The following is a 22,663-nucleotide window of genomic DNA, read 5'->3' on the forward strand; positions in this document are numbered from 1 at the left end:
CAAACTGGGCGCCATAGAGGAAAGTGCATCGGACACGGATATCCTTCAGAAGGGACTCACGGAAACAGATAGCTGGTGCCAGAGCCATGGCCTGAAGTTAAACGCCAAAAATGTATAGTCATACCCTTCGGGAAAAACAAGGTAACCCCAAGCTACCATATAGGTGGCAATCCACTAAGCACAGAAGAGGTTATCAGGGACCTGGGGACCCAGGTTGACAGTGGCCTTTCTTTTGACACTCACGCTGCTAAAGTGGTTAGAAAGACCTTCTACATTGCCCACCTGATCATGAAGGGATTCACATCCAGATCTAGTGAGGTCATTGTTCCCCTGTACTCTTCACTTATCAGACCAATGATCGAGTACAATGCCCCATTCGGGATGTATCTCACCCGACATCTGCAGCAATTGGAGAGACCCCAAAAGTTCCTCACCAAAAGGATAAAGGGACTCCAAAATCTGTCATATGCTGTCAGATTGAAGAAACTCCAGCTCTATTCAGTCGCATACCATCTGCTCAGAGGTGACATGTGCCTGACATACAAGGCCATGTCCAACCCGGAATTAATGGACATGCTCCACCTCAAAAAATCCAAATCCACCAAAACCACTAGAGCAAGCGACTTAAACCTTAGCACGGATATAAATAGGACGTGCTGGAGGGATAGATTTATCACTCAGAGACTCCCTATGCTGTGGAATAAAATCCCGGTCCATGTGAGGCAGAGCACCTCACTGACTCTGTTCAAGAGAAATCTAGACCTGTGGATGGGAGATCGTAGGTTTACCCCGGGAATCATCTCTGTGTCACTGCTGGACAGAGGCACAACAAACTAATGGGCACAGTATTTTTTCATATAAGGGGTGGCGTAAGCCACAAAAATTTGGGCTAAGCTTATAAATGCCTTAGGGCAGACAGCCTAGTATAAACCTATGAACCTATGAACCTAGAAATATTACCCAAAACATATTGTATTGCAAACTGTACATGTGATGTTCCTGGATAATCTCCAGAGCCTTACTAACTGTCACCACTCTTTTATGTAACTAATACAGTTACTTCTTCATAATCTTTAACTACCTGACTGTTATTTGCCCCTCTCCACTTCTCTTTAACTCTCTTTTACCTGGGGCTCCTCAATACTCCTTCATAATCTGTAACCATATTCATCCTAAAATTACTTCATTGTCTCCTACTCAATATCCATTTACACCTGATTATTCGAAAATAACTAGACTCCTATAAGCTTGATATTAACTAATATTTTACTATATTCATGTTTTAACTGTCATGTTTCCATTAACTGTCATATCACTGCTATTCTATATATGTTCATTTGCTATTCCATGTAGAGTACATTTATTTTTTGATTAACTATCATATTGTTACTATTCTATGTATATACATATATTATGTAAATCATGCATAACTGCCTTCATCTCATTCTGTAAAATGGTGCATTTCTCCCCAGTCCTCTGCTGAAAATGGGACTTGTGTCAAGTCAGATTTTCCCAGTAAACAAAAGCAATAAATGCATACATCCATACATACATATCTGATTGATTACAAACAACATTATTGTGAAAAAAAAAGTAACAACTTCTCCCTACACCATTCCACTCATCCAAACTTTCCACACAAATCATAACACCATATGTATTGCCAAAAATATCTGGTTGATTGCTGACAGCATTGTTGTAAAAACAAAAATAACACTTACTTACACACCTTCTTCTTTCAGCTTTTCCTGGTTAGGTGTCACCACAGCAGATCATCTGTCCACTCATGATTGGCAGTGGAGTTTTACAGTGCCGAGTTGCCAGTCTGGCACCCAACCTTCCACAGAAGGCACACACACACACACACTCACACCCAGGGTTAATTTGGAGTGTCCAATCCACCTACTGCATGTCTTTGGGATGAAACCAGAGTACCCAGAGAAAACCCACGTGATCACAGGGAGGACATGTAGACTGTGCACAGAAGGCACCCCAGCTGAGAATCGAACTGGGGAACCTCTTGCTGTGAGGCAGCAACGCTAACCGCTGCACCACCGTGGCCGCTCCAACACTTACTTACACACCATACCCCTTATTTCAGCTGCTCACACAAATTACAAAGCCTGAAATATTGCCCTAAATATCTGGTTGAATGCTGCCAGCTTTATTGTAAAAAAAAAGTAATTACACTTCCCACCATCCCATTCATCTCATTTATTTATTTATTTATGACATTTTTTTACCGGGAAAGTCCACTGAGCTGAACAGAGGCCATTTTCAGTGGAGGCCCAGGGAGAAAAGCTCCAATAAACTAATACAATAAGTAAATTTTAGGTAGTTACAATATTTACAAGAGTTATAACAATACAAACAAAGGCAAAAAAAGAGACTGCAATACAAACAAGGGCAATAGAGTGATACGACTTGCAAAACTACAAAATGTAGGAATAACATGAAGCAAAAGACAGGAACAGGTGAATTTATAAGAAGCAGAATCATCAGCTCAAATAAAAGGGAAAATATCAGGGAAAAAATAGGTTTAACAACTTATGCATGGATTGACTGTGGGTAGTAACTCTGAAAGAAATGTAGAGAGAAGATAAGAAAGAAAAGAGAGAAGGAAAAGAGAGGTTATATGACATTAAAGTTAGTTGGAAGTATAGGTGATTTAGTAATGGCCGAGATGGCAACAAGGTACTAAGTAAGGTTAGGTGGTTGTAATGTTAAAAAGAGCAATACTGGGTCTGAGTATGGGGGAGAGAGAGGTTAGGTGACAGCATTAGACAAGGTGGAACAGTTGCATATCCTTTTGAAGAGAAGGTGTTTTTGGAGGGCAGTTTTTGAATTTGATGGGATGTTGCTCAGAGAGTATGGAAGAGGGGAAGTCATTCCAATGTCTGGCCATAGTCCAGGAGGATGAGAATTTATCTGCTGGTAGGTTAGGTTTGTGGACTTTTAGCAGGTTTTGGTTTTCTGAGCGTAATGACCTAGTGGGGCAGTAAGGGGAAAATAAGGAGCTGAGTTCAGGGCAGTCCTGTGATTTATAAATTATTCTGTGAGAGGTAGTTAGTTGAAGGTGTAGTAGGAAGTGAGGGAATTCAAGCCAGTGGAGATAACGTAAGGCTATACAGTGATGGGTAGATTGACAGCAGTTAGAAGCAAATTTGGCAATTTTGTTGTAACAAGATTCTAATTTTAGCTTTAAAGAAGACTGCAGATTAGTTAATAAAGGAGCACTGCAGGTTAGAGAAGGAAGCAGGTAAGAGAGTGCTAAGGCTTGTTTAGTTAAAGGGGAGAGGAATTTATAATATCTGTATAGGAGGCCAAGTTTTTTGTGGGTTTTAGAGACATTACATTGGATATGTAAATCAGATTTTAGATTGTCTATTATGACCCCTAAGAGTTTAGTATTAGCTACAAGTTCAATTTTTATTGAATTCAATGAGAGAATGTTAAAGCCTTGAACACTGATGGAGGTATTTTTTGGGGGGGATAAACAACATAAGTTTTTTTTTTTTTGGTGTTTAAGTACAGGTGATTTTGGTGAAGCCAGGATTCAACAGTAGAGAAAGCTGTTTGGGTCATTTGTTGAAGGATAACAAGGGTGGGTGCTGAGCAGACTATGGTCGAGTCATCAGCATATTGGACTAGAGAGGACTGTGGCAAAGATTGGTGTAAGTTATTAATGAAAATGTTAAATAAAACGGGACCAAGAATTGAACCTTGTGGGACGCCAGTAGGGTTGTGAAGGCAGGGAGAGATGGAGTGCTGCCAATTGATGGCGTGTTATCTGTTAGAGAGGTAGCTTTCAAACCAGTTAAGAGGTTGAGAAGACAGCCCAAAGGAAGAAAGTTGATTGAGAAAGATAGAATGGGATATAGTATCAAATGCCTTAGATAGGTCTAGAAAGAGAGCAGATGTTATATGGCCAGAATCGCGTATTTTGTCTAAGAAGGATATGAGTGCTGTAGAGGTACTGTGCCCAGGACGGAATCCATGTTGGGTTGGGGAGAAGATGTTGTTGTTTGACAGGTAGTGGACTAGTTGTTTTTGGATACATTTTTCGAGGATTTTAGATATAGGGGAAAGAACAGCGATAGGTCGGAAGTTAGAGATGTCGGAGGAAGGGCCTTCTTTATAGAGGGGCAGGATAATGGCCATTTTCCATAAGGAGGGAACGTATGATTCTTGGATTGATCTGTTGATTAGGATGCTCACAGGGTAAGCTACTGAGTCAGCAGTAATCTTGAGGAATTTGGCAGGAATGTTGTCAGCTGAGATAGAGCTAGGTTTTAGCTTTAGCAAAAGCTGTTTTATACTGGAAGTGGGAATAGGGGAAAGATTAAATTCAGTTTGAGAGGGGTGGTTTTTCCAGTTTGGTGTAGGTGCATTTGAGGATGTGGAAGTCTGAGTCTGGTGTGAAGAGGAAGGGGAATTGGGGTTAGGATTACTAGGTAAAGGGGAGGAAATGGAAGCTGTAAGATTAGTTATTGTATCAATGAAATACGAGTTAAATTTTGTGGCGATATGGTCAGGTGACATGTTGGGGAAAGGACATAGGTTGGTTTTAGTGCCAGGGTTCAGAAGACTATTGATAGAAGACAAAATAGTTTGGGGATATTTCTCCTATTTAATTGTAAGTTCAGAAATATTGCTGTTTGTCTTTCCGGATAAGTTTTTTTAGAGAGGTTGCGAAGTTGTTTGTAAAGCATAAGGTTGGAGGGGTTATCTGAATTCAACCAAAGCTTCCAGGCTCTATCCCTATTTTGCATGATTTCTTTTATACTTTTAGAGAGCCAAGGGGCAGAATCCTTATCCTAACACTAATAAAAAAATAGAAATATTGTCCAAAATATGTGGGCGATCACTGCCAGGATTGTAAAGCCAGTAACAACGCTTACCTCATGCAGCCATTCCCCTTATGCCATCTGTTCACAGAAATCACAAGTCCAGAAAAATCGCCAAAAATATCTGCTTGATGACTACCTGCAACATTATTGAAAACATTGTTTTTCTAACAAAACGTATCTCACCAGCACCGCTTGTCTTTCCATGCATTTATTGACATACAAGATTGAGTAGAAGGTCCCTTATTTTAATTAGTCTGTTGTTATTTCAAATGTCTTCATTCATACATTTGAATGTTGCAAAGCCTATACTCATATGACCTCAAAATGTTTTAGCTGACCTAATAACGTGACTACTGGAGCATCCGCACTTGCCCCTCGAGCACCCAGTGCTCTGCACGTTCAATTCCTTTTCAATAGGGATGCTTTATGTGTTTATTCCTTTTTTAGAGGAACAAAACATTGGCCTTAAAACTAAATAAGGAAAGAGCGCCCTAAGCAGAACGGCATCCTAGACCATCACCTAGCCTAGTTCATCCATATATAAGGCCAGTCCATTTTCAAATGCACTGATCAAAGCATGCCAGTATTTTCTAAAGGCTTTGATAACTTACTTTATGTTTTCTGTGACCTCAGACTTACTTATGTTAGCAAAGTGGGTATCGGGAATGAAGCTCTTCCATAGGGTTGTTGCCTACATGCAGTTTTATTTTTTGATTCATCTGATCCAGTTGCACTGAAAAGGAACTTAAATGGATCAGTCATGTTCTGGTAAAATCATATAGTTGACTAAAATGCAATGAACAATATAATGTCTTCAAAATTTAGTTTGGTAGGATTTTCTCTACCTTATATTTATTTCTAATAATTTTTTTATTCCTACCAAAGTCCCTTACTCTTTCTTTCAGACCTGCTTTTGCCCGCTCCCCGGTCCTCATCGACTTTTTCATTTTGCTCTCTGTTGCCACTTTCCTTTGTTCTTGAGCATACTATCTGTGAAATCTGGGCAGTTAGCATAGATGATTAAGGCTAGGAGCTGTTAGGAAGCTGCTTCCTGTACTCCAGGGTTTGATACCCTCAGCCGCCTGTTGCTAACCGCATGACTTGGAGCAAGTCATTTAACCAGACAGAGCTCCGAAGATACTGGTATAGGCTTCTCAAGGTTCTCATTGACTACATGCCTAGGAACTAACGACAAACCTAAACTGAACATATCAGGATATGATTAGCCTTTGTCAGCAGTGTGTGAGAACTGAAGTGTAGATTTTTACATTTTAACCTAAGCCCCCAACACCCTAGCATCTAATATGGTATGTATTGCACCCTATCATATTTCCACAAGATGTCTTCTGCACATATGTCCTGGAAGGTTTGTCCAAGGCTGTATTTATGTGGCCTGCAGTAGCACCATGGCCTTACTAGTACTGCCACAATAAAACAGTGCAGTGCCAGAAACCTATACCCCTCCCCCCAGCGCACAATATAATTTGGAGTTCAGTCCCATCCTTCTAAGGTGACCATCTAATGCCAGATTTGTTCAATTTCAGGTCAAATATGGCATGAGTTGCTCTCTTCTGTCCTAAGTAAATATTATTTTACATAACATGGCTTGTTATGTTGGATAGGGGTAGAAAAAATGAGCAGTGATTGATTAGTTTTCTGTAACATTAAGGTGATGTTGAATGGTGTATAGTTTCTTACCCTTTATACAGAACCAAGTTTTGTAATTTGAAAAAAGGAATGCATATGACTAAATATATTAATCTTTTTTAATGATAATTATTGCTTTTATTTTTGTTACAATGCATTGTGTTCTGGAAGACTGGTTGTAATAAACCCAGCCACACTCAGTTTGGATGAGGTCTGTCCCTGGTTTATATATAATCATACTTCTAAATTTTGGACAATTTATAAGTTATTGTGCAACTAAATACATTAAATGATTACAGGACAGTGAGAAATGCCAACAAAACCGAGGCTGAAACAAAATGTATGCTAAAACAATATTAAAATCACCTACTAAAACAAAAGTGAATGATGGTTTTCCAATACTTTGTTCTGGGTTTCATGTCAGAAATGTCTTAACATCAGGAATTCCATTTTAATGGTTAGTAAATGTAATTTTATTTCTTCCTGGAATATATTTAAGGCTACTTAAACTTAAAGCAAAGATACTCAACTAAATAATCCATTATCCAATTAAACATGATTAAAAACAACTCGATAGGTACTCTATGTTTAAAACAATCAAGCAAGTAAATCCAGAAGAATATGTTTATTTGTGTGTGGCCCTAAAAAAACACGTGGGGGCCTTGAATTGAAAACAACTTGGAGCTCCAGGTATACTTAATCCATCAATGACCAGACCAAGCAATGGAATATCAGATGAGGGGGTGGGTTTGGCAAAATGGTTAAGGTCTTCACCTCATAGACACAAGGTACAAGATTTCATTCTGACCCCAAAATATTGTCCAGGCTTAAAATGACCCTTCAGGGCAGTTAGCCTAGTATTTACCTGTGAAGCTACTCTATGAGAAAGAGTTGAGTGGTAGATTCTCTTTTTTTTTGGGGGGGGGGGCAATTTCCTGTACTGCTCCATCTCCTGGTAGAGGAATGCATGCCAGTATCATCTGTGTGACAGCACTTCCCCTATAGGGGACTACCCAGCCTGCATTACACAGTGGTGTGCAGTGTTACAACATAAAAAAAATATTCTTTGCTACAATGTACTAATACAGTGCCTCATATGACCAGTCACTCATTCATATGACCCTTGCTGATAGCCACAAAAGATACAGTATAGGTTTTTCATCTAGCATAAGGGAGAGGAATTACATTAACAGTAAATAGAATAAGCTAACTAAACAGGAGATTCGGAGAGAGTTACTGGCCTACGAGGCCCAATAGGATAGGATAGGAACAGGAGATTCGGAGAGAGTTACTGGCCTACGAGGCCCAATAGGATAGGGTAGGAACAGGAGATTCGGAGAGAGTTACTGGCCTACAAGGCCCAATAGGATAGGGTAGGAACAGGAGATTCGGAGAGAGTTACTGGCCTATGAGGCCCAATAGGCTAGGGTAGGAACAGGAGATTCAGAGAGAGTTACTGGCCTACGAGGCCCAATAGGATAGGGTAGGAACAGGAGATTTGGAGAGAGTTACTGGCCTACGAGGCCCAATAGGATAGGGTAGGAACAGGAGATTTGGAGAGAGTTACTGGCCTACGAGGCCCAATAGGATAGGGTAGGAACAGGAGATTCGGAGAGAGTTACTGGCCTACGAGGCCCAATAGGATAGGGTAGGAACAGGAGATTCGGAGAGAGTTACTGGCCTACGAAGCCCAATAGGATAGGGTAGGAACAGGAGATTCGAGAGAGTTACTGGCCTCTGAGGCCCAATAGGATAGGGTAGGAACAGGAGATTCGGAGAGAGTTACTGGCCTATGAGGCCCAATAGGATAGGGTAGGAACAGGAGATTCGGAGAGAGTTACTGGCCTATGAGGCCCAATAGGATAGGGTAGGAACAGGAGATTCAGAGAGAGTTACTGGCCTACGAGGCCCAATAGGATAGGGTAGGAACAAGAGATTTGGAGAGAGTTACTGGCCTATGAGGCCCAATAGGATAGGGTAGGAACAGGAGATTCAGAGAGAGTTACTGGCCTACGCGGCCCAATAGGATAGGGTAGGAACAGGAGATTCGGAGAGAGTTACTGGCCTACGAGGCCCAATAGGATAGGGTAGGAACAGGAGATTCGGAGAGAGTTACTGGCCTATGAGGCCCAATAGGATAGGGTAGGAACAGGAGATTCGGAGAGAGTTACTGGCCTATGAGGCCCAATAGGATAGGGTAGGAACAGGAGATTCGGAGAGAGTTACTGGCCTACAAGGCCCAATAGGATAGGGTAGGAACAGGAGATTCGGAGAGAGTTACTGGCCTACGAGGCCCAATAGGATAGGGTAGGAACAGGAGATTCGGAGAGTTACTGGCCTACGAGGCCCAATAGGATAGGGTAGGAACAGGAGATTCGGAGAGAGTTACTGGCCTACGAGGCCCAATAGGATAGGGTAGGGGCCAAAAAAGCTAATAATGATAATAATAACATTAGTGATTCATACGTCAACAAGTACATTAATATGAATACCATCTTACTTACTTCTTTCTTGTTTGAGATTCGTCTTCCTGGAAATGACTGGGTGATAGAACAAATATTACATACACTTTAAGATATCTGATAGAGAACAAGATGCATACCACACAATTGTCCCTGATTTGCAGAGCATCTTTGACTTTGCCTCACAGTTTTGCTCTGTGCCTCACAATTTGTCATTTTCTAGTAAATCACTGAGGATTACAGTCAGCCAATAATGCCAAACATTAGAGTTTCATATTTCCTATTGTTAAAAATGTATGCTGATGCAAAACTTGCTGTTCTATTAACTTTTTAAGAAGAATAAGAGTAATATTTAAAAACAGATACCATTTTAATGTTTTTGTCCCCCCCCCCCCCCACTCAAATCAGTTTTGGCTTTGTGCCTGATTCTTGACAAAAAGGAGTTGAGACTTATGTCAGCATATATTAGGAGAATAACTTGATCAGCTTTCTCTGAGTTATTGGTTATACTGAATATATATTTCAAATAAGCTATAAATCAGTACTATCCTATTTTATTAATTCAGTATGCCAGGATACCAAAGCGTCTCTTCACCACATAGGGTGATTCCACATGGAGATCTCTTTCTTTACCCTTAAGGCAAACTGGACATGTGGTTGTTTATATTAGAAACAGAGATATGGATGAAGGTCATAGCCCACCCTGCTTGACGATGGCGGTGGGATTGCCATGCACAAACATTTTTTGAATTTGTTTTGTTTTTGTGACAGAATGGACTTTTATCCATCTTATTTGATGATGGTTTTCAATTTTGGGAATATGTGAATCGAAACAAATCTCTTTGTGTGATGCCTTGTTAATTAAATTGCACAGATGAATTTAACTAGAGTCTGAAATGTAACATTTAACCATCAATCCTGACAAAATATAATGTTTAAAATAACTGTATGACTGTTTTTTTCCACTCTGTATCACTTTTATTTAAATATACATTTTTCTTTTCTTATTGCAGGCCACAAGTAACACTACATAAATGGAAGACACACAAAAAACGAAGCACACGGCTATCCAGTCAGTGCTATTCCAAGCACTGTCATTTGTTATAACAGTTCGTATTGGTCACGACTATTGTAACACAACTTTATGAAAACATAGCTTTTCTTCTTACATAAATGCCTAAGAATCCTGCCTAAGGATAAAAAGCAGTATGGTGGCAAAAATTTAACATACTTTTGGCATCAAGAGAGTTTTGAAGGAAACTTGCCATAGAGAATGAACTGGCAAAGAAGGAAAGTCAACCAATGAGCAGAAAGTCTTTCTAAAAGCAAGAGAGGCTATGACAGGTGATATCAGTATGACAAAAATAATTCTGATAACAGCTGATACCGCCAAAACATATTAGGAAGACATTAGGGACAAAATGAAGTGTTACTTTGGATGAGATTAAAGAACTGTTATACAGTGAACAAAACATGGACATACTTCATGTTTCTAAAGCTTACATAACACTAGGCATCCATTTTGCAAAAGGAGGTTTTAGTTGTCATGTGACACAGCACTAATGCACAAAGATGGCACTTCTGAAGGTTAATGAAAACAGTGTTGAAAGCTATGAATCGAAGGGGCCCTTTGTTAGCCAAGGTACCACAATGTAGCAAGTACTGTATAAAAGTGAGACACGTTGCTGACACACCTGGGCATGACCAGAAGAACTTGGTGAATACTGGCAACACTGGTTATGATGGGACAGGAAAGTATCTGCAGAAATAGAAGCAGGAATGAGTGAAGCCAACAAAGAATGGAAGAAATGTTGATGCCACAAAACTATCCCATGCCACTTTTCTAAAAAAGGTGATAAAAAAGTTTTTATTTTGTGCCTGTTTGCTTTAAAGTTATATTAAGGTTGAGTTTGGGATACTTGGATGATATTGATCTGAGGGGTTGTGGATATTAGTCAAGGACAGAAGCTACATTTGTCCTCAAACAGACTTCCTTACTTATCAGATAAAATATTGCCAGCAGTATTGAAATGTCCATCGAGTTGCCATCATCAACTGACAGTTTACTGGATACAGAAACACTGGGTGACATGCCAAGTAAGCATATTGCTGTCTGTGTAAACAGGACCTCTGGGCACACATTACATCTCATTGGCTACAGTGTCATCTTCATTATTGGTCTCCTCCTGAATGCTATAGCACTTGGGATATTTATATGTTGTCTCCGACTGAACACTGTGGTGAGTATCTACATGTGCAATCTGGCTGTTAGTGACCTTCTGTTCACTCTTTCACTGCCTTTTCGGCTGCACTATTATTTCCATAGAGAGTGGCCCTTTGGGGACCCTCTGTGCCAGCTCTCAGGAACTTTGTTCCAGATAAATATGTATGGCAGCTGCTTATTCTTGTTGTGTATTAACATTGATCGATTCATAGCCATTGTGTACCCACTTAGGCTACGGCATCTTCGACGGGTGAGTGTGGCATGGCTGGTTTGCATAATAATTTGGATAATTATTATTATCTCCTCCATCCCAGTGGTCTTTATACACAAGACTACCAGCTGCCGCTCTGGTAACCAAACAGTGCAGCTCTGTTTTGAGCGATTCTCTAATTCACGCTGGAAGGGTAAGATTTTGCCAATGCTGGTGATTGCTGAGGTCTTCGGCTTTCTTTTGCCACTTGCTGTTGTCATTTACTGCTCCACTAGGATTCTGCTTTGGTTCAGGAGAACAATGGGACTGCAGACAGTGCGGTGCCGAAGAACTATTAGATTACTGATAGCCAATATGTTGATCTTTGCCATCTGTTTTGTGCCATACAATACCACACTGACAGTATATGGTTTATCTAAAGGGAAGCTAATATCTCTGAGCCAATATGCTGAAGCCAACATCCGTCATATTCTTCTCTGGACTATGGTGATGGCTAGCTCAAACTGTGTCCTGGACCCAGCTGTCTATTACTTTAGCACAGAGGGCTTTTGCAACACATTTGGAAAGATTTGGACAAAAAGTCGAGGAAAAGAGGCTATGACTGGAGCTTGTCACAACGTCAAGACATTGCATTCAGGAAATGAGACCCAAAGTCAGAGCGGCCTAGCACTGACTTTCAGTTCTGCAGATAAAAGCATCACCATTGCTCTAGGCAATAAACAATGACTATTTCAGAAAGCCATCTGTTTTCAGATGTCTAATGATGAACCGTGTGGATCCTACTCAACACAGTGCTCTCTAGTGGTCAGGGCTGTAAATCACTGAAACTAATGTTAATGCTGACAACAGTAACCAACCATAATGATAGTCTTCTATGGGTCAGAAGTATATGTTAAATCACAAAAATGTGTTGACAACCCAAAGTGTGGGATAATGTTTTTTCTGTTTAATAATTGTTGCCTTTATCAGGGTCTTGAAATTCACATGTAACCATTGCTGCTGACACATTATCTTGGAGAAGAGGGGGACATAATAATCAAAAAGGTTGGCTCAGCTATGACTGCCACACTTATTAGAGATGGTACATAATAGAAAGGAATGTCTTTTGGCTTTTCCCAGTTAGAGGTCACTACAGCAGATCACCGGTCCGCAGATTGATTGGCAGTGAAGTTTTTACAGTGTCTAGTTGCCAGCCTGGCACCCAACCTTCACAGAAGACACACACACACACACACACATGCACCTACCTGCCTGTCTTTAAAACCCACTCATCTACAGGGAGGACATGCAGACTCTGCACAGAAGTCTCGCCAGTTGAGAATCAAACCGGAGAACCTCTTGCTGTGAGGTGACAATGCTAACTCCTGCACCAAGAAATGGTACATAATATTGTTCTAAGAAAATACTGCAGGTAGTTTTCATCTAGTTTCAACAGTTCTGAGTCAAAAATGCCAGCTGTAGCCCCTCCCACAAAATAGCCCTCCCTGGCCTTGTGGTTTGGAGGTGTTATTCACAATGTCAGTGCTGATTATATCACCATGGGAAAGGCACTGAAGACACAGAATACAGTACTTGTGCAGAGGAAACAAAAAGAGAAGGAGGAGACATGCTTGCAAGGTCAAACCTTTGCTGCTGGTGTCGGCATAATGCACTAGGATAGTTTTTGACTTAAATGTACATACTGCATTTCTAAAACAAATTGTACTATGCATAAAGTAAGACACATCAACACTACATTAAAATGTATATCTTGTATTAAAATGTCACTCTAAATTGTTATAGCAATGAAGTAATCTCAAATAAATAAATCCCACAGATGTGCAATGGGGATGGAAACCAATACAGGTGAAGCTATAAGCTTAGATTCATAGATTCATAGGCTGTTACTAGGCTAATGAACCGGGGGGGGGGGGGCTTTCTAAGTCTAGCCAAATTTTACCAACAAAATGATGATGTCCTGCATCCAAATAGGACACTAAGGGCCAGGCATTTATAAGCTACCTCTGTCCATAAGGGTCATGGGTGCCAGGCCTGGTGTAAATTTCCTGTTCCTTGTCCACTTGTCCAGGTTGTGCTTAAACTGGGTAATGGAGAAACTCAGCTTCACATGGATGGGAAGCCTGTTCCATAGGATGGTCAGTCTCTGGGACACATAGCTATCTCTCCAGCATGTTCTGTTTAAGTCACAGACAAAATTCAGGTCCATAGACCCTGTATTTCTGGTACTCTTTGACTTATGAATATGTAGAAGATTCATAAGTGTGGGATTTGCAGATGCCTTGTAAGCCAGGCATAGATCACCCCTCAGCAATCCATAGGAGACTGAGTAGAGGGGAAAGGGCTTTAAAGTGCTCTGCATAAGGCAGATTTGTTACACCTTGTATTCTTTTTGTAAGGAAACTTTGAGGTCACTCTAGTTGCTGCATATGCCTGGTCAGGTACATAACAAAGGGAGCATTGTACTATGATTGGTCTGATAAGGGAAGAGTACAGTGGGATAATGACCTCTTTGGACCTAGATGCCACGCCCTTTCTTATAATTTATGCAACATAAGAGGACTTCCTCGCCACTGTGGCCACGTGGTGGAAAAGGTAAGGCTACTGACTATGTGCTTACCCAGATCCCTGACCACTGCATTGATTCTTAGGGGTGTATTACCAACATGGTAATTAGCCAGGATGATTGGTTTCCCAAACCGTACAATTATGCATTTCTTAGCATTGTGTTTAAGGCCATTGCTTTGGTACCATTTGTTAGTCAGAGATAGACCTTTTTGAAAAATGATAATGTCTGCATGGGACTTGATGATAACCCCCTCTTGCAATCATCTGTAAACTTAGCCATAAACCTTCAGCATTTGCTTCCATTTCAGATAAATAGATGCCAAAAAGGAGCGGACCCAGTACCAAGCAGTGGGGCCCTCCGCTAGTGACTGGCCTCTTGGTGTGTGTGACCTCATCTATTTTGACTTCCTGGGTCCTATCAGTGAACCAATTGGCTATCCAGCAGGTGATAAAAGGGTTTATACCTAAATTAGTGAGCTTGTCTATAATGCCTGAGAGGGGTACTGTATTAAAAGCCTTGTCCAGGTCAAGGTAAGCTGTGCGCATAGTCTTACCATCATCCAGTGCTTTGGTAGCCCTCTCAAAAAAGTCCACCAGATTTAATAGGCATGACCTTCCTTTAACAAAGCCAAACTGCGATGGGTCCAGTGTTTGCAGGTTACCTATGTCCTCATTTATCATGTCCATGATGATTCTTTCCAAGGCCTTACATATGAGGCTGGTAAGACTTATGGGCCTGTAGTTACCCAAATCACTAGTTTAACATTCTTTGTGGAAGGGAATGACTGTAGCCATCTTCCATTCCTTGGGCACAAAGCCTTACTCAAGGCTCAGTTAAAAAGTGATTCAAGTGGACAAGAGAGGTCATGTTTCATGCTATTTATTAAACATCCTGGGATATTATTGAGGTCCATCAATGCAGTGGTTTTGGCCTTGGAAAGTGATTAATGACCTGTTCTCTAGTAAAGGGTGGAAATAATTTTCTTAAAAGACCCTGGCATTGAGCTCAGTCTCACAACATAAAGCAGACCTTTTCTCAACTTGGCAGAAGCAAAAGTTATCAAGCAAGTGCTGAATGTCTTGAAAATGAACAGACCCCCCTCCCAAAGTTAATACACATATACAGACACACAGACACACACATCACATACGCACACAGACACACACACACACACACACACACACACACACACACACACACACATTCACACTGAAGAAAACAAATGCATATGCAAGTTTGAAAGTTTGAAGGAATTCTTTCCAGTAAGATGGGTATAGCTTTATTCAAGGCACTACAACTTAGAGTAGATATAAATTCTTGGAAATGATTCTCTTTGGCATCATTATCAGGTGCAGACTTCACAGTAGGGAGATAATTTAGAAGGTACAGCAGTAACTAGCCAATGTCACAACTGCAGAGATCTGCTATTGCAACGTCTGTGCACACACAAGCTCTGTGGAAGCTTGTCTCGTGGGGCTGCAACTGCAAAGGGGGAAGGGCTACTTGCTTATGTCACATGCAGAATCATGGAAGAGCATTGCATAGGTCCACTGCTTGCCAACCCTTGGATGTGACTTGGCTTGAGTAGAGGAAGCTACAGTTTAATGAGGAAACTCTGGTCTCCCAGCTTGCAAATGACAGCTCCCATTCCTGGCTATCTTGCCTTTTACTCTTATTAATAAATGGGCCATAAGGCTATCATCCAGGGGAGAGGAAAGGAGTCCAAAGAGCAGTGTGGAGGTCAGGCACAATAATCAGTGACAAGAGATGGTCCATCTTCCTTAGGAATATCATCACAGTCTTTCTTTGCTAGCTTTTGAATCCACATACCTTTTCTGTTAAGTTACTGTAATTTGTGCTACTGTCGTCCATTATAACTTTGTAGCCCCACCAATCTCACCTATCCCATGAACACCCCATACTTTTTCTGTTAAGTCACTGTAATTTGTGTTACCATAGTCCTTTATAACTTTGTAACCATCCCATCTCACCTATCCCATGCACTTAATCCTCACTTTCTGTTTGGTAGCCCACTACTCTCTATTTCTTTTTTACCTCCCAGGCAGCATCATTAAGAATCATCTCTGGGACCAGTCTATGCTGACCTGCACTTTCATACATATCTGTGTGGCATCATGAACCTTAAGAATGGTATCTGCTGATGTTTTCTAACTGTAAATGCTAAAATTCCTTCTAAATACCTGTGTGTGAGTGTTATGTGGTCTCACCGCGGTAGTTACCTGTTATAATTCAATGGCTCAGGTTTATTTGCTGCTGTCCTCACCTTGTTCTTTTTGGCTCCCTCACAGCTGACCATGAGATGCTCCAAAACCCTCATGCCTTCCCCCTGATGTACTCTGTCAACATTTAGGACCAGTGAGGAGATTGAGGTGTGTCAGAGCAGTGTCCCCAAACCCTGACACCTACCCCCCTGACGTACTCTGTCAACATTCAGGACTAGTGAGGAGATTGAGGTGGGTCAGAGGCAGTGTACCCAAACCCTGACACCTTCCCCCTGACTTACTCTGTCAACATTCAGGACCAGTGAGGAGATTGAGGTGGGTCAGAGGCAGTGCCACCAAACCCTGACACCTTCCCCCAACTTACTCTGTCAAAATTCAGGACCAGTGAGGAGACTGAAGTGGGTCATAGGCAGTGTTCCCAAACCCTGACACTTTCCTCCAGACGTACTCTGTCAACATTCAGGACCAGTGAGGAGACTGAAGTGGGTCAGAGCAGTGTCCCCAAACCTTGATGCCTTCCCCTTGATGTACTCTGTCAACATTCAGGACCAGTGAGGAGACTGAGGTGGGTCAGAGCAGTGTCCCCAAACTCTGATGCCTTCCCCTTGACGTACTCTGTCAACATTCAGGACCAGTGAGGAGATTGAGGTTGGGTCAGAGCAGTGTCCAGAAACCCTGACGCCTTCCCCCTGACATACTCTTTCAACATTCAGGACCAGTGAAGAGACTGACGTGGATCAGAGAAGTGTCCCCAAACCCTGATGCCTTCCCCCTGATGTACTCTGTCAACATTCAGGACCAGTGAGGAGATTAAGGTGGGTCAGAGGCAGTGTCCGCAAACCCTGATGTCTTCCCCCTGACTTACTCTATCAATATTCAGGACCAGTGAGGAGATTGAGGTGGGTCAGAGGCAGTGTACCCAAACCCTGACACCTTCCTTTGACTTACTCTGTCAACATTCAGGACCAGTGAGGAGATTGAGGTGGGTCAGAGGCAGTGTACCCAAACCCTGACTCCTTCCCCCTGACTTACTCTGTCACATTCAGGACCAGTGAGGAGACTGACTTGGGTCAGAGGCAGTGTCCCCCAAACCCTGACGCCTTCCCCCTGACATACTCTGTCAACATTCAGGACCATTGAGGAGAGTGAGATGGGTCAGAGCAGTTTCCTCAAACCCTGACGCCTTCCCCCTGGTGTACTCTGTCAACATTCAGGACCAGTGAGGAGATTGAGGTGGGTCAGAGGCAGTGTTCCCAAACCCTGCCACCTTACACCTGACTTACTCTGTCAACATTCAGGACCAATGAGGAGATTGAGGTGGGTCAGAGGCAGTGTTCCCAAACCCTGGCACCTTACACCTAACTTACTCTGTCAACATTCAGGACCAGTGAGGAGATTGAGGTAGGTCAGAGGCAGTGTCCCCAAACCCTGACACCTTCCCCCTGACTTACTCTGTCAACATTCAGGACCAGTGAGGAGATTGATGTGGGTCAGAGGTAGTGTCCCCAAACCATGACACCTTCCCCCTGATGTACTCTGTCAACATTCAGGACCAGTGAGGAGATTGAGGTGGGTCAGAGCAGTTTCCCCAGACCCTGACACCTTCCCCCTGATGTATTCTGTCAACATTCAGGACCAGTGAGGAGATTGAGGTGGGTCAGAGGCACTGCCCCAAAACCTGACACCTTCCCCCTGACTTACTCTGTCAACATTCAGGACCAGTGAGGAGAATGAGGTGGGTCAGAGGTAGTGTCCCCAAACCCTGACACCTTACACCTGACTTACTCTGTCAACATTCAGGACCTGTGAGGAGATTGAGGTGGGTCAGACACAGTGCCCCACAACCTGACATCTTCCCCCTGACTTACTCTGTCAACATTCAGGACCAGTGAGGAGAATGAGGTGGGTCAGAGGTAGTGTCCCCAAACCCTGACACCTTACACCTGACTTACTCTGTCAACATTCAGGACCAGTGAGGAGATTGAGGTGGGTCAGAGGCAGTGTCCCCAAACCCTGACGCCTTCCCCCTGAATTACTCTGTCAACATTCAAGACCAGTGAGGAGATTGAGGTCAGTCAGAGGCAGTGTCCCCAAACCCTGACACCTTACACCTGACTTACTCTGTCAACATTCATGACCAGTGAGGAGACTGAGGTGGGTCAGAGGCAGTGTTCCCCAACCCTGCCACCTTACACCTGACTTACTCTGTCAACATTCAGGACCAATGAGGAGACTGAGGTGGGTCAGAGGCAGTGTTCCCAAACCCTGGCACCTTACACCTAACTTACTCTGTCAACATTCAGGACCAGTGAGGAGATTGAGGTAGGTCAGAGGCAGTGTCCCCAAACCCTGACACCTTCCCCCTGACTTACTCTGTCAACATTCAGGACCAGTCAGGAGATTGAGGTGGGTCAGACACAGTGTACCCAATCCCTGACACCTTCCCCCTGACATACTCTGTCAACATTCAGGACCAGTGAGGAGATTGATGTGGGTCAGAGGTAGTGTCCCCAAACCATGACACCTTCCCCCTGATGTACACTGTCAACATTCAGGACCAGTGAGGAGATTGAGGTGGGTCAGAGCAGTTTCCCCAGACCCTGACACCTTCCCCCTGATGTATTCTGTCAACATTCAGGACCAGTGAGGAGACTGAGGTGGGTCAGAGGCACTGCCCCAAAACCTGACACCTTCCCCCTGACTTACTCTGTCAACATTCAGGACCAGTGAGGAGAATGAGGTGGGTCAGAGGTAGTGTCCCCAAACCCTGACACCTTACACCTGACTTACTCTGTCAACATTCAGGACCTGTGAGGAGATTGAGGTGGGTCAGACACAGTGCCCCACAACCTGACATCTTCCCCCTGACTTACTCTGTCAACATTCAGGACCAGTGAGGAGAATGAGGTAGGTCAGAGGTAGTGTCCCCAAACCCTGACACCTTACACCTGACTTACTCTGTCAACATTCAGGACCAGTGAGGAGATTGAGGTGGGTCAGAGGCAGTGTCCCCAAACCCTGACGCCTTCCCCCTGAATTACTCTGTCAACATTCAAGACCAGTGAGGAGATTGAGGTCGGTCAGAGGCAGTGTCCCCAAACCCTGACACCTTACACCTGACTTACTCTGTCAACATTCATGACCAGTGAGGAGACTGAGGTGGGTCAGAGGCAGTGTCCCCAAACCCTGATACCTTACACCTGACTTACTCTGTCAACATTCAGGACCACTGAAGACCTTTACCTACCTAATAATATTCTGCACTGGATGTCAGTGTTGCATGACCTGTCAGTTCTGTAAGGGGCTGATATGATATCAACAGGATGCCTTGTCTACCCCCAGGCAGCGCTATGCAGCTCTTTTCCTTGTAAATCGAACCATGTAAGTACATTATGAGTTTGTGTGCTTCCATTTGGGGCTAATATCAATAGGATGCCCTGTCTACCCTCAGGCAGTGCTATGCAGCTGTTTTCCCTGTAAATCGAACCATATAAGTGTGCTATGAATTTGTGTGCCTCGCTCCTCTCACCCAGGATGGGCACACCCTTCCTTCTTGTCTGCATTGTCAAGTACGAGCCGCTTTTCAAACTTGGGTCATCATCTGGGCCATAGTAAGGACTTCATTAGTTTATGTTACTGACACAGGCTCCCACCTAGTTCCTTTTGCTGATTTCAGGGGCCAAAGGATAAAGTTCTGGCCTTCAGTTCTGTCCAGTACCAAAGAACTGTGTGAGATTCGTCTGAATGCCCAATGTGTGGACTTTGATTTCCATAAACTGGAATCTAAATTAGGCCCTGCTTTTGTAGTTAGTTTAATTTGTCTGAAACATGGCTCAAGTCCTCATTTCCAAACCACAAAGTCAGCCTGCATAGTAGTCTCCATGGTGGAGAAGGATAAGGCCATTTATGCAACACAGATGACTTGAGATTGACTAGCAGGTCCAATGCTGGAGGAGATGACAAGGGAGGATGGGAGCCTGTGATGATGCTGACACACCTGTTTTGCAGGGAGGAGGGAGGGAGGCAGCTGACTCACTCCATTGCTGATACCTACCTGAGAGAGAGGGTTATGACATGCAGAGTATGGGCCATGGACTTACACATGGCTGTGTCAAAATACATTTGTATGTTAGCCTTCATGGGATATGAGTATACCTCTCAAGTGTCCAGTTTTTATATTTATTTATTTAACATTTGTTGACCGGGAAAGTCCGACTAGGTTACACAGAGCCTGTTTTCAGCAGAGGCCTGGGGAGAAATGCTCCAGATGCATGTCTTTGGAATGTGGGAGGAAACCAGAGTACCCAGAGGAAACCCACGCGAACACAGGAAGAACATGCAAACTCCACACAGAAGGCACACCAGCTGAGAATCGAACCGGAGAACCTCTTGCTGTGAGGCGACAATGTTAACCACTGCGCCGCCTGAGTCTGGTCCTCATAAACATTGTGTTTTTTGGCAAATCATGGAGGATTGCAATCACTGAATAATAATGCACACTTAAGTTTCAGACTTCATATCCTTCAAATCCTGTTAGTCTAGCAATTTCTAACTTTATAAGAACAATATTTAAAATCTGTCCCCATTTTTGGGGTCTTTGTCTCCCCATTAGTTTAAGCTTTGTCCAGATTTCTTGTACTAAGAGTTTGAGAGGTATGGACATGAGTGGGACCATAAATGTTCACAAGAGTAAGGCATTGCAGACCTTCACATCTGTGAGTATGCCCATCAACCATGAGGGATAGAATTCCCAGAAAACACCCATGTCTGCCTGGATGATAGCCATGCAACAACAACAACAAGCTTTCACCTTGATGATGGGGAATAAATGGATAATAATGGTATAGACTAAATAGATGGCAGGCAGAGAAATCAGCAGAATTATCTAAAAAAATCACTTGCATATTTTAAAAGTTTTGTATCTGTTTACCACAGAAACAGAGCTGAAGGACTGTTGCACACATGAAGACTTGTTGTACCCCAACCTCTCACTGCAGTTTTCTGAGACTCTCATCAATTTACACAATAAACACCAAACACCAGTCATCTACCTCTATACCCTTTACCCAACTAGATCTAGTGCCCCAAGACATCCCCTACATGCACAAGGCACTCATATGTGTACATGCAAACACACACAGACACGTGCCCATACACATACACCCTACTTTCTGTCTTGAAATCCTTCACCTCTGAGGAGACTTAATTTTATTTCAGAGTTATCTGATAAGAGAAGTTGGACTTCATTTTATGCTCAGGGCAGATGGCTCCCCAAGACTCTGGTAAAATCCTCAGTCCATCTATGTGCATATTTCTTTCACACATTGGTGCCTTATCAGGTTATATGATTGGCTTTTTGTTTCCAATTCTCACACCCATAACCACCTAGACTGTCTTTCCCCTCGTCCCTTCTTCCTGGCATCTATAGACATAATTGAGAGTAGCAGTCAGTATGTGAAGCTGTCATCCTTCAAACACAGTGTTGTTGTTGTTATATAACCTAACCATTTCTACAATGGCTGACCTGAACACATGTTAAAGAAAGCACATGCTATGCCTCTTGTAAGGTTCATGCATGCTTCAACATGTGTAGTGAACGCTAGTGGGATAACAGCTTGACCAACTTGAGCTGAAGTCTTTGCCTATATGATGTTTGATGTATGACCATTCATCAGTTTGTGCTGGCATTGCAACAGAGTTGACTTCCTCTCCCCCCCAAAAAAATGGGTTGAGCTGTTATTGTCCACTCATGTCCCACCCTTCCCTGTTGGCTCTCCCAGTGGGTGGATCAGTAAGTCGTCTTGTGATATCTAGGTCACAGACAGGGCTTTATCCTTTTTCACTATGAAGCTAGCTTACATGATTGCTTTTAATGCCAAAATGATGTGGAATCTCTCCCTACATCTGCCACCTGGCTTCCAGTTCCAGTTCTGAACTTGAAACACAAGTACAAATACGACTCTGTCATTGTCCATGCTGGAGTGAATGACTTGAGACGTACCTCCCTGGATTACATGAAAAAGAGACATGGAAGAGCTCTTGGATCATGTGACCCAGGCAGGTATGACCCTAGCCCTGAGTAGCATCCTGCCTTTGCCCAGAATGATAGCACAGTATAAAGACAAAATAATTGACTTCAACAATTGGCTAAGCTTCTGGTGTCATTCAAAGGGGATCCAGTATTTGTCTGCCTGGGAAGACATGATCGACAAACCACGATGCTTTGCCAGAGATGGTCTGCACCTGTCACCCCTGTGATTCAGGTTACTGGCTAAAGCTCTTGCCACCCCTATAGTGCCTTTTTTAGACAAGGTTCAAAGGATAAAACCACCACCGTAACAGATACAAGCATTCAAAATCTGAAGGTAATGCTACTCAATGCTAGACGTCTAAACCTCAAAATGCACTCTCTCGAGGCACTCCTAAAAATGGAAAACATCAATAGCTGTGCAGTGACTGA

The 22,663-nt window shown here is 42.8% G+C and overlaps 1 protein-coding gene across 1 annotated transcript in view; it reads left to right on the top strand.

Annotated features, from left to right (window-relative positions):
* The window catches only part of LOC122808612 (lysophosphatidic acid receptor 5-like), a 286,417-nt gene extending 273,120 nt beyond the window's left edge, over positions 1-13,297 (top strand). The window contains exon 2 of the mRNA XM_044079572.1: positions 9,973-13,297. Within this exon, the coding sequence (XP_043935507.1) occupies positions 10,990-12,120 (1,131 nt within the window). The 5' untranslated portion in view covers positions 9,973-10,989 and the 3' untranslated portion in view covers positions 12,121-13,297. The remainder of the gene's footprint in view (positions 1-9,972) is intronic.
* Positions 13,298-22,663: the final 9,366 nt, after the last annotated feature.

Source organism: Protopterus annectens, chromosome 8.part0, assembly GCF_019279795.1.
Source record: "Protopterus annectens isolate FY-2018-M chromosome 8.part0, PAN1.0, whole genome shotgun sequence".
NCBI classification, from domain to species: domain Eukaryota; kingdom Metazoa; phylum Chordata; order Ceratodontiformes; family Protopteridae; genus Protopterus; species Protopterus annectens.